Genomic DNA, 12,416 nt, shown 5'->3' with positions numbered 1-12,416 from the left:
TTTTTTGATTGAGAGATGAAATTATATAAAGGAAAAAGCTTGCACAGGCAGTCTAATACATTAAGGTAATAAGTATGAATGCACACTGAACAATAGGTGACACCAGCACTCCATTAAAAAAGAGGAAGAAGAAGAAGAACAAGAAGAAGAAGGACATCATATCAATAAGAGATATCACCTTATTCAGTCAATGAAGAAAGTAAACACCATGACTTTTCTTTATCAGGTCAATTAGGGAAAACAGTTAGTAAGATATATATGATGATATTATAAAAGTTTATAAAAGAAAGTCAGTTAAGTAAGAGAATATAGTGCTGTTTTGTGTGTGTGTGTGCGTGTTGTTTTGTTCGGCCTTTCCCCCTCTTTCTCCTCATCCTTTGTATATGCACATATCAAGATCCACACTCCAGTCCAGTCGGTGGCGGTAATGCACCTCTAACCACCAATAAAACACTAAGGAAGAAGGACGTTGCGCTGCGCTCTTGTGTTTGTTGTGATTCAGCTGAAGAAAGGTTTGTGTTTGCAAACACTGAGGAGTTTGCATCGATACAAAGTTTAGTCAACTTTATAAATACAGGAGCTTTAAACTGATTTAATTGTTATCGAATGTAACGGTGTAATGCTTTATCTAACAACAGTTAACTTATTGGTGAGTAAAGCGCATCACATACGAAACTGAACGTGTATGTCTCATTTCGCTCCCAATATCGTAATCAGCGTGTTGTAAACAAAAATTAATAAGACTGACAACTAATACGGGTGTCACACTTGCACGAAGCTGTCTTATTTCAGAAAACCAATAATTGCATTCTAAAGTAAGAAAGAAATTATAGTAATTACTCCTTGTGAGGACTAAGGTTACATCAGTTTTATAAGGGCGCTTTTCCAGCAGTCAAAACAGCGTAGAGGCAAGTAAAACACAAACATGTATAATGACCCTATATAAACCAGCTGCAAATTGTTTGTTGATGTGTAATCTTTTGAATGTATTATAGTCTACAGTGCTGACTAGGGAGCTGATTGAGACGCACACAGTTTGTGTTTATTTTTCTTTCTGTTAATTATTTTCATCTTAAACATTACAGTGTCCAGAAAAACCTCCCATTATAAAGATGGCGTTTATTAAAGAGGAGAACGAATTCTTCAGGATTGAAGAAGTATTCAGTATGAAACAAGAAGAGACTGAGGAACAAACAGGTTGGTTTTCAGTTATAGGAGAACATTGTCTTTTGATCCTTATTAAAACGTTGACCTCTACAAAAATAAAGTTTATTATTTATAGTTAAATAACACCGTCAGTAACAGCATATATATACATATATATATATATATATATATATATATATAAAGCTTTCCTCAACAGCCCAAGCATACCCATCTTTCTATAGAATCGTGCATTGCAAAAAAAAACAAAAGTTTCTTAGGAGATTCATTCTTTATGCCTATTACACAGGTTCTGCCAGTAGTCAGCATTCACTCAACGTACAGTAAGGAATAGCGTACATCCAAGTCTACAAGACAGAAATATGTTAGCCAGTGAAGAGCATAAAAAGTTAATCCAGTCCTGCATTCTAAAATGCTGGTTTAACAACTACCCAGATTGGATTTTTAATTCAGCTGGTAATAAAATTTGTATATTTGGGCTGTTGAGTTAACATATTGTTTAATTATAGACAAAAACAAAACAAAAAAAATTAAATAAATAAATGAGCATTTTTTTTTTTTTTTACATTTAGATCTACATAAGTCATCTTAAATTTCATACAGTTGATTGGTGATGAACATGATACGGGGACAACAACTCGCAGTGTCATGTAGTCTTTAGAATGCAGTGTATGCCCCTAAAAAAATAGGTTTTGTGTCATATTTATGTGATCCGAACAACATCACACAAGCAGTTAGTGCTCCCAAATAGCACGAGTGCAAATGTGATAATGATTTTGCACAACAGTTCTTTGCTGTCTTTACTTTATGCTGGAATTAATCAGCCATTTAAATGAATCAATGAATGAGTGACTCAGTAACTTATTCAATAATCAAGACATTCACCACCAGCTACTGGCATCTTTAGTTTCTTTAGTTTTAGATTTCCATTAAGAAAATAATATAAAATATTTTTTAAAAAATTCTGATATTTCCAAGCACTTTTTTCCAATTCCAAGCATCAATCCTAACCGCTATTAATTTTGTATATAATTATTAATTTGCAACAATAAGTGATTTTATAATTAACAAGGGCTGCTTTATATTCTGTAAAAAAATATTAAATGCCCTTGAGACAGATACCATAGATTAGAATATCGATGTGCCTAATAATTATACATTGAGAAACCTAATTATAATGTTCCTGAAAAGAAATGTTTACAATGAGAGTAGTAGAGGGCCTAATACTGAGCCCTGTGTCACTCCATACTTGTGTTTGATGAGATGTCTCTTCATTTAGACCAGGGGTGTCCATTAGAGGTTGGCCAGTTGTGGATTTTACCGATACCTAGGCTAGGTTGGACCATATTTGCCGATAAATAGTTCTTAAAATGGATTAAAAAAACAAAGATAACACTCCAAGTACTGAATTATAAATGTTCTCAAATAAAGAAAAAGACACTTCAAAGAACAACAAAATTTGAACTTGTGAAACAGGGTAGACTTGAGTAGTCCTGTTAAAGAACTGCATAAGATTCAAATATAACATGGTTTATTTTCTAGTTTTATTTTAATATTTAAAGTTAAAGAATCCTCAAATTATAATGGAGACAGCACAGCTGGTGGGGATGGTGTCCATGACTCCTGGCATCATAAAGCATGCCCAGTTCACTGAACACCTTTTCACTAGGCACAGTAGATGGTGGGGGCACAGGAATTTCTTGGCCAGATGTGCAAGCGTTTTGAATCTTGTGCTCAAGTTCATCATTTCAAATGTAGGTGCGCGAAAGCTGCGCTCATAACGAAAGCAACGTGCTCGGTTTTTCCAGGCGTGTCCATGCCACATCGAGATAATAAATGCGTCTTCTCTAGTGAGCTTGCGCAGCCCGGCAATTTAAACTTTGGTCCACGTGGCACTATATAAATGAGTCGCACTGTTTCGTTACGCTTTTGGCACATGAAAATTATATTGAACATTTATCAAACTCTTCATGTCGTTTTATAGAGGAAAATTATATTGCGATAATTATTGTTATCGAATTATCGCCCAGGCCTAAAACAAACTAAAAACAAACAACTGCTTGATGCCGAATTCCAGCTAATTTGAAAGTGAAAGTAAAATGTGCATGGCGCTTTTACCTAAGAAAAGAGAGAAAACTCAACTACAAACAAACAATTGCTAGATGTTGAATTGCTGCTAATTTGAAAGTGAAAGTAAAACTCAAACTATACTTATAACATATTGCTGTATGTTTTTTTTCCCCTTAAATTTTCTTCAGTTGGTCTTAAAAAGTTCTTAAAGCCTTAAATTTGCCCTCATAAAACCTGCAGAAACCCTGGCCTAATATAATAGCACTCAAGTTTACCTAGTATTAAAACAAACAGCCATGTAAAGTGGCAACTGTTAGGCTACTACTTGCGTTTTAAATACGAGACATGTTTGTTGTCGACGAGTGATAGACCAGTGTTAGCCTAAAGAGTTTGGCAACCTTTTTGGGGTCATCTTGCTTTCAGTTTTAATTATTAGTGCAATTATTAGCACTTGGATCTACCAGACCAGCAGTGTTAACAAACTTTCTCTTACTGACTCTGACATCGTCAATTCCTGATGTTTTTTTTTTTCTTTTTTTTTCTGCAACTGACTAATATATTTAGTTGACCAAGTCTCTTCTAGTTGGCTATTGTTTAGTTGACTATTGGGACTTAGTAAAGTTTGTTGCTGTTTTCCATCAAACTGTGGCTAACTTTTATTTGTCTCTTTCCACTGTAGACCATGTGGCACTGAAAGAGGAGAATGAAGTACTAAATCAAATGGAAGAGAAAGATCATTATTTCAAAACTGAAGAGAAAACTTTTAAAAGCTCACAAATGGAAAAAACTTCTGCTCGAAAAAGAGCTCAAAAGACAGGAACTTTCTTTTTTACTTGCTTTGATTGTGGAAAGGGTTTCAGTCAACATGAAGATCTTAGAGTCCACATGAGAATTCACAATGGAGAGATGCCTTACACCTGCCAACAGTGTGGAAAAGGTTTTACTGAAAAAGGAAACCTTAAAGCTCACATGAGAATTCACACTGATGTGAAACCATATGTATGCCCTCAGTGCGGAAAGAGTTGCACTCAAAAAGCAGCCCTTACAAGCCACATGAGAGTTCACTCCGAAGAGAAGCCTTTCACCTGCAAACTGTGTGGAAAAAGCTTTAGATCAGAACCAAGCTTAAGGTATCATATGGCCGTTCACACTGGAGAGAAGCCATTCACATGTGATCAGTGTGGAATAGGTTTCGCACGTAAATCACGCCTTACTTCCCACCTGAAAGTTCACTCAAGAGTGAACTCATTTATGTGTCATCGATGTGGAGTGTCTTTCCATAGCAGGAAACGCCTTAACAGGCATGTAATAATTCATCCAGGAGAGAAGCCTTTCAAATGCCCGGAGTGTGAAAAGAGTTTCCGATTCAATAGATACCTTAAGACTCACATGAGAATGCACACTGGAGAGAAGCCTTTCATGTGTAATCTGTGTGGAAGGGGTTTTAGTCATAAAGCTAGCTTGAAGACTCACACAAGAATTCACACTGGAGAGAAACCTTTTGCATGCCCTCAGTGCGGAATTAATTTTGCGTATAAAGAATCCCTTGATTGCCACATGAGAACTCACACTGGAGAAAGGCCTTACACCTGCAAATTGTGTGGGAAGAGCTTCTCAGATAAAGGAAATCTTAAGTATCACATGAGAATTCACACTGGAGAGAAGCCTTACAAATGTGATCAGTGTGGAAAGAGTTTCAGACATAAGAAAACCCTTACTTACCACACAAGGTTTCACTTAAGAGAGAACTCTTTTAAATGTCATCAGTGTGGACAGAATTTCACCAACAATAAAGAGCTTAAGAAGCATGTAAGAACTCACATTGGAGAGAAACCTTTCATGTGCCATCAGTGTGGGAAAAGTTTCACACTTAAAGGAAGCCTCAAGACTCACATGATAATTCACACTGGAAAAAGACCTTTCACGTGTCGTCACTGTAGAAAGACTTTCAGATTGAAAGGAAACCTCCAGACTCACATGCGAATTCACACTGGAGAGAAGCCTTTTGTGTGTATTCAGTGTGAAAAATGTTTTACGTACCAAAGAGACCTGAAACGTCATTTGGAAAGTCATTCTGGAAAGAAACTGCAGTGTTCTGAGTGTGACAAGAGGTTTACAAAAAGGGGAAATTTTAAAAATCACATGGGCATTCACTCTGGAGGGAGGCGATTTAATTGTGATCAGTGTCATAAAAAATGTCTTTTGCCATCACACTTAAAGATACACCTGAAAAGTCATGCAGATGTGAGACGCTATGTCTGTCCTTCATGTGGAAAGAGATTTAAATGGCTCAGCAACTTAAAATGGCACCAGAAAATACGGATCTGTGTAAAAGTAAGGCTACGTCGGCATCGGTAGCCTTGTGGGCTGCGTGCCGACATATGACCTGTCAGATCTCCACTATCCTATCAAGAAAAATGCAAAACCGCCAAAAAAAGGCTACAGTCACACCGCAGTTGAATGTGGGCCAAATATGAACTTCTGACGTCAGAAACAAAATATTAAATAAACGTTTGTTCTGCTGTGAAATGCCACAATGTGAATTGAAGATTATAAATAAAACGACATAAACTGTGAAATTATGAACTTTGCACTGCATTGTTTGATTGATATTTAGTGAGAGAATGCACTATTGAATAGGGATGGGACGATAAATCGTTGCAACGTGAATCGAGAAATGATTCAGCATCAGTGTTGGGGAAAGTTACTTTTAAAAGTAACGTATTACAATTTTGCGTTACTCCCTGAAAAAGTAACTAATTACGTTACTTAGTTACTTTTTATGCAAAGTAATGTGTTACATTACTTTTGCGTTACTTTTAAAATCTGGGCAGGGCTTGCTTCTTTGTTTTTAATATAAAACAATTCTAATATAAGAGCCCTTTTGCACCAAAAGTGAAATGAATTCACCTCAGAAAAGTACTCACAAAAGTGAAAGAAAAGTACATTTATGCAGGACATCACTCTTCAGCTATACAAAAAAAAAAAAAAGAAGCACAAATTTTAGTTTATCCAAAGTAATTTTTGCTTATTATTATGGTTGAATTGCATCATTAAAGGTCAGCATCAAAGACACTGGTTAATAAAATGGGATTAAATACATAAAGGATATTTGTTTTATTTAACATATTTAATTATTCCAGGGTTGCGTCATATTCTGAGTTTGCATTTCACTGTTTTTATTTATTTTGAGGAATACTGAATCAGTTTTTTGTGAGTGAGATGAATTAATGCATGTTCACATTTAGTCTAGAATACAGTAACAACATGTTTACTCCAAATTTCTCGACAGGAGACTTGTCAATCAATAAATAGGGAAAAAAATAACTGCGTTACTTATTTGAAAAAGTAACTGATATTTTCTTAGAAATTCAAAAGTAATGTGTTACTTTACTAGTTACTTGGGGGAAAAAAACTTGTGTTACTTGTAATGCATTACCCCCAACAGCAGATGCCACTGCTTGCTTTAAAAAACAGCCGTACTCTGCTTGTTTCCAAATCCTTACACGCACTTGAACCTAAAATAATCATTTAAACAATTTAAAAAGGTTGAAGCGAATTACAAGAGGTGTTCACAGTGGGCTGTGTTTACAATAATCTCGCGTCATAAAAACATTCTGAGAAGAGGTGAAATTACATGACTCAGCCGAACGCACAAGTTCTCTTCAGCACTCTTCTTCATGAGCATTTGAGTGTGCGGATAAAAACTTGATTAGAGCGCCATCTGCTGTTAAAATCTAAGATCAGAATCGATTCCAAAGAGAATGGCGATGCGTTCGGACGATCTCAGAATCGATCCACGAATCGATGTATTGTTCCGTCATTTACAATTAAACATATGTTGTCAATTAAGACAATGGTTCCAGCTACAAGTGTCATCTGATTGGCTGCGTTTATAAATCCCACCTAAATCTGTTGCCATTACTTGTCGCAAGAGGAAAAAATTACGCTTTAGTTTAAAACATTGGTTAATGGAAACGTTGTCATTAAGCAATACTTTTTGTTTTAGACTATGCCAGTTTTTATCCCAAAGTCTTTGTAAGAAGCTCAATTAACATTACATGTACATTTAAATGAAATGGTCACAGAGCTGCTCTCCATTCCCTGGATTGCCTTTCACCCTTTGGATAAAGACATAAACACATGAAGAAACCTGAAGAAAGTCAAACAGTCCTTTCATTGTTGTTTTAAATTGTTTGTTTAGTATTTTACATACTGCATTTTTGCCCCTGGTGGCACATGTTGCAGAGTACTGTGGCGCCTCCAGAAGGAAGCTACATATGAGCATCAAAACAGTTGTGTGCACAATGTTTTCTTTAAAAGTTAGATAACTTATCCTTCAAATATATCACTCATAACATCAGTAATGACTAATACAGTAAGTATTCTATAAAGAACACTGAGTGCTTTTTTTTACTTTTTACAGTAATATACGGTATGTTTAATATATAATATATCTTTGTGTTACCTGTGTGTAAACGTCAACGGACTTTTGTGGTTTGTACGTGTGAACGGGACTTTTATTTGAATGTGATGGTATGACGTCATAAGGCTGCGCTGCGCTCCTGCGTCTGTTATTCAGCTGAAAAAAGGTTAGTTTTTAAGCATTTAAGTATTTAAATCATATTTTGGTTTTACAGGATCTTTACTACTGATTATTAAATGTAATATTGCAATGTTTTATCTAATATTTATTAACATTACTTTTGTTAGCAAAGTGCATCCACATGAGTAACCAAAGTTTCTGCAGGTTTTATGAATATAAGTTAAATGTATTTTTTATTGGTTTACTAACGTGCTTCATTTTATTTATTTATTTATTTATTATTAAGACCAAGTAAAGAAAATATAAGTAATGTGTTTCTGCAAATTAATGCTTCTTCACAAACAACAACAAAACCTTCAAAAGGCTTTAATACCTCTGCTCCCAACCACTAGAAATGTTAATCCTCAGTATTTATGTCTTGTTTCCAGTGCAAATATCTAAAGAATTTTAAATCAAAACATACTGATACATTTTTTGAGAATCAAAATCACACACAAAGTATTGTTTACTGTCAAATTAAACAAAATGAACTGAGTTTATGATAAAAACAAAAGATAAATAAACTTAATTCAAAGGCAGATATTGCTTGACAGATATCATTTTTGAGTAAAAACTTTTGTTTACCTTTTACTTTTGTTCAGGGCATTTTAGACTTGCATCTAAAGTAAATTATCCTGATTTAAAGATGTTTAGATATTTATAATAGAAAGCAAACATTTGGAGGAAAATATTCATTTTTTGCATTGCATGCAACATTTAATGCCATAACTATATGACTTGAAGATGCCTGCTGAAAATTAAGACCTTTTTAAGGCAGATGGGTAGATGAATTTAGACTTTTTAAAACCTGCAGAAACCCTGCTTTATTGTGAACACACCGCCACTGACACACCTGGTGGAGGAGGTCTTGGCTAATCAGATCATTTACAGTCCCTCTGACACCCTTGCCAGTGCACTGATTGCTCAAACTAGGGAGCTGAATGAGACAGATCCAAAGAATTTGTCTGGATTTTTTTTTCTGTTTATGATTCTCATCTTAAACTTGTGTCCAAACACAGAAAAACTCTGGTGAAACAACTAAGATCTACGTGACACACTATTATAAAGATGGCGTTTATTAAAGAAGAGAGTGAAGACATGAGGATTGAAGACGCATTCAGAGTGAAAGAAGAAGATACTGAGAAACAAACAGGTTGGTTTCCATTCTTAAAGCTGAACTCAGTCATTTGTTCCTTTTTAAAATGTTGACCTCTACAGAAATTATTTTGAAAAATGTCATAATGGGTGTCCTAATAAAGCAGTTTTATTTGACATGGAGCGGGTCGCCTCATGTTATCCTGCCTTTAAGTGCACCTGAGAAGAACCTTCTTAATAGATGGACTTTCGTTATTACAACATGTAAAAGTAATACAGATGTAGCCAAATAAACAAAACCGTTATTTTGTTTAACACTAAACCCAAAAACCCTAAATATTTTATATTTGATATAAAATATCAAATTATGTAACAGTATCTAACACAAAACATTTTTTAAGCCTCAAAAGTAACCACTGGTCGACCATCTGCATCAGGGCCGTATTCACAAAACATCTTAAGGTTAAAAGTAGCTCATAACTTGCCGATTTAGGAGAAAATCGTAAAAATAATGGGTGTGTCAGTCCAAAATTTAGGACTCGTAAATGTTTAAAGTCGGAGGGCATCTTTGTGCAGAAAGTCCAAATGTGCTTAATAAGTCAAATAAGGCAAATATGTCTAATAAGTAATATCATTTATGACGATCCAGGAAATCCCTAATATGAGGTGTGTTCCACTTTATGCCCTTCCCTTGCTAACTGTCCTCCATCTTGCTGACTCAAATGTATGTCATTGCTTACATTGCATGAGTGCCCGCAACTGGCGAAACCTCTGCAATGGATTGAACTGGAGTGTTATAAGCCCTTGATCACTTGGAATTGACATAGCCTTTATCACTGTCCAGAAAAGAGGTTCTCAACTCTGGCTCTTGAAATCCACTTTACTGCAGAGTTTAGTGCCTCCAACCTTGATCAAACACATTTCTTTTCTAGCAAGACCTTGATTAGCTTGTGCAGGTTGGAGCTAAACTCTGCAGAAAAGTGGACTTCGAGAGCCAGAGTTGAGAAACCCTTGTCTAGAATATTATATTTTCTGTCTCAATCTATGATAAGGAGCTACAAGAAGTCACAAAAAGATGCTTTTTTTTTACAAATGCTTCTCATTACAAGTTTGGGAAGATGTATGGCTCGTAGCCTTGTTTCGATAATCACACTAAACTATATCATCATTTCTGTTTTATTTCAATTAAACATGCTGCCCTACACTCTGATAGCTTGGAGAGTTATAGAACTGAGTATCATTGGCATAACAGTGAAAAACAAGGATAATGTCTACCAGAGAATCATATTCAACTAGAATATTTTGTGACTTTTGCTTAGATTACAGGTTGCACCTCTTACTCTAGCTTAGTAGAGGGTATGGGATCTAGCGTTGTTTTGATTCTTTAAAAAATGAAATGTTTTGATGTGTATTGCATTTATGTAACTGAACTTAACTTGTCTTCGTCATTTTTCATTTTAGACTTGATGGTGCTTAAAGAAGAGAGCCAAGGCCTGAATAAAGTGGAAAAGAAAGATCTGTATGAGAAGCAACACGATTTCATAAAAGCAGGAAAATATTTTAGTGGCTCACAAACCAAGAATGCTTCACGAAAAAGAGCTCAGAAGACAGGAACTAAAAGTAACTTGACCTGCCAACAGTGTGGAAAAAGTTTTAATGAAAAAAGAAGCATCAAGAGCCACATGAGAATTCACACAGGAGAGAAACCTTACACATGCCTGCATTGTGGAAGAAAATTCGGTCGAAGTGGAAATCTAAAGACTCACCTGAGAATTCACACTGGAGAGAAGCCTTACACATGCACTCAGTGTGGAAAGGGTTTTACACAGAAAAAAGCCCTTAATTCTCACATGAGATATCACACTGGAGAGAGCCCTCATACATGCAGACTTTGTGGGAGGGGCTTCTCGCAAAAAGGAAATCTTGAGACTCACATGAGAATTCACACGGGAGAGAAGCCGTTCGTATGTGTTCAGTGCGGAAAGAGTTTTACGCATAAAGGAACCCTTGATACCCACATGAGAGGTCACACTGGAGAGTGCCCTTACACCTGCAAACTGTGTGAAAAGAGCTTTACACGAAAAGAAAGTCTTAAGGCTCACATGAGAATTCACACTGGAGAGAAGCCATTCAAATGTGATCAATGCGGAAAGAGTTTCAGATGTAAAGAAAACCTTAATCACCACGTGAGAATTCATTTAAAACGAAACTGTTTTGAATGTTATCAGTGTGGAAGGAGTTTCACAGACGGCAGTCAGCTTAAGAATCATGTAATATCTCACACTGGAGAGAAGCCTTTCATGTGCCATCACTGTGGAAAGAATTTCACAAACAAAGCAAACCTTGAAATTCACATAAGAGTTCACACTGGAGAGAAACCTTTCACCTGCCCTCAGTGTGGGAAGAGTTTCTCAGTTAAGGGAAACCTTGAGGTTCACATGAGAGTTCACACTGGAGAGCAGCCTTTTACATGTGTTCAGTGTAAAAAGAGTTTCACATATCAAAGAGACCTTAAACGTCATTTGCAAACTCATTCTGAAAGTAAATTGCAGTGTTCTGATTGTGGGAAGATATTTAAAAAAAGGAGCCATTTAAAGAATCACCTACGCATTCACTCTGATGTAAAGGAAATTTAAGTGTTATCCCAAAGCAATAAATTTCTTTTGACATTACTCTTATTGATACAGTTGTGGCCTAATGGTTAGAGAGTTGATTTTGTAACCCAAAGGTTGCAGGTTCGAGTCTCAGGTCCGGCAGGGATTGTAAGTGAGGGAGTAAATTACCAGCACTCTCTCCACCCTTAATACCACGACTGAGGTGAGTCCCTTGAGCAAGGCACCAAACCCCCAACTGCACACTGCTCTGGGTGTGTGTGTTTGTTCACTACTCACTACTGTAGGCTGCCACACATCATGTCCTCCATTTAAAGCTGATTGTCTAACATCATGAAGAATTCTTGATTCTTTGATTGTATTGCTTCATTTTAAACTTAGCTAAAAAGAATTTTGTGCTGCAGACACAGACAGTGCTGTAGGGGGACAGGAAGGAAAGTTGATTGTCCTTGCAGTGGCAAACCACTGGTAGCCATGTCTCCGTAAGAAATGTCTAGGAACTTGCAAGTGACTTGGTGGAAGCGTGGGGAAACATCTCAAAGCAAGAACTGCCAGATCTGATTCAGATCTTTATTCAGAGACCCACTGGGTTTCATTCACTAGTAACTGTGTAAATTATTTGTATTTATACGCATATTCAAACGTCTTCTGAAAACTTTCCGCCTAATTCACAATACGTGCATACACATAAATTTGTTCTTAACCTTGTCCTAATTTTTGTGAATTTGAAATGAAGTTCTAAACGTAGGTTCGGGAGGAGCCTAATCATTCAGTCCTGTCAATCATCATTACAAGCCTATATAAGCAGCTCTCATTGCACCGTCCCAGCCTCCGTTCTTCCGGCATCCCTCCACCTCCCCTTCTCCTCCATTGTTTCTGTTATTCTCCCT

The 12,416-nt window shown here is 36.2% G+C and overlaps 2 protein-coding genes across 3 annotated transcripts; both read left to right on the top strand.

Annotated features, from left to right (window-relative positions):
* Nucleotides 1-420: 420 nt before the first annotated feature.
* LOC127164171 (gastrula zinc finger protein XlCGF57.1) lies at nt 421-5,816 on the top strand. 2 transcript variants are annotated; one of them, XM_051107949.1, is made up of 3 exons: nt 421-512; nt 1,086-1,197; nt 3,914-5,816. In XM_051107949.1, the coding sequence occupies exons 2-3, from the start codon at nt 1,113-1,115 to the stop codon at nt 5,590-5,592; spliced, it is 1,764 nt and encodes a 587-aa protein (XP_050963906.1). In that variant the 5' UTR covers nt 421-512; nt 1,086-1,112; the 3' UTR covers nt 5,593-5,816. The 2 variants fall into 2 exon arrangements, with proteins under 2 accessions (XP_050963906.1, XP_050963904.1); XM_051107947.1 differs by having other exon boundaries at nt 452-649.
* A 1,958-nt stretch (nt 5,817-7,774) lies between these two features.
* On the top strand, nt 7,775-11,766 carry LOC127164199 (gastrula zinc finger protein XlCGF57.1-like). Its single transcript, XM_051107986.1, has 3 exons — nt 7,775-7,826; nt 8,839-8,972; nt 10,376-11,766. Exons 2-3 carry the CDS (start codon nt 8,888-8,890, stop codon nt 11,548-11,550), a joined length of 1,260 nt encoding a protein of 419 aa, XP_050963943.1. The 5' UTR covers nt 7,775-7,826; nt 8,839-8,887; the 3' UTR covers nt 11,551-11,766.
* Nucleotides 11,767-12,416: the final 650 nt, after the last annotated feature.

Source organism: Labeo rohita, chromosome 4 (genome assembly GCF_022985175.1).
Source record: "Labeo rohita strain BAU-BD-2019 chromosome 4, IGBB_LRoh.1.0, whole genome shotgun sequence".
Classification (NCBI taxonomy): domain Eukaryota; kingdom Metazoa; phylum Chordata; class Actinopteri; order Cypriniformes; family Cyprinidae; genus Labeo; species Labeo rohita.
The sequence above is the reverse complement of the archived record's forward strand: the minus strand, read 5'-3'. Positions and strand labels throughout refer to the sequence as shown.

Excerpts from the sequence above, each read along its gene's own strand:
- LOC127164199 (XM_051107986.1), top strand. The coding sequence starts at position 8,888 with ATGGCGTTTATTAAAGAAGAGAGTGAAGACATGAGGATTGAAGACGCA. Across the intron at positions 8,973-10,375 it reads AGATACTGAGAAACAAACAG|ACTTGATGGTGCTTAAAGAA; the intron begins GTTGGTTTCCAT and ends TTTTCATTTTAG.
- LOC127164171 (XM_051107947.1), top strand. The coding sequence starts at position 620 with ATGCTTTATCTAACAACAGTTAACTTATTG. Across the intron at positions 650-1,085 it reads TAACAACAGTTAACTTATTG|TGTCCAGAAAAACCTCCCAT; the intron begins GTGAGTAAAGCG and ends TAAACATTACAG. Across the intron at positions 1,198-3,913 it reads AGAGACTGAGGAACAAACAG|ACCATGTGGCACTGAAAGAG; the intron begins GTTGGTTTTCAG and ends TTTCCACTGTAG.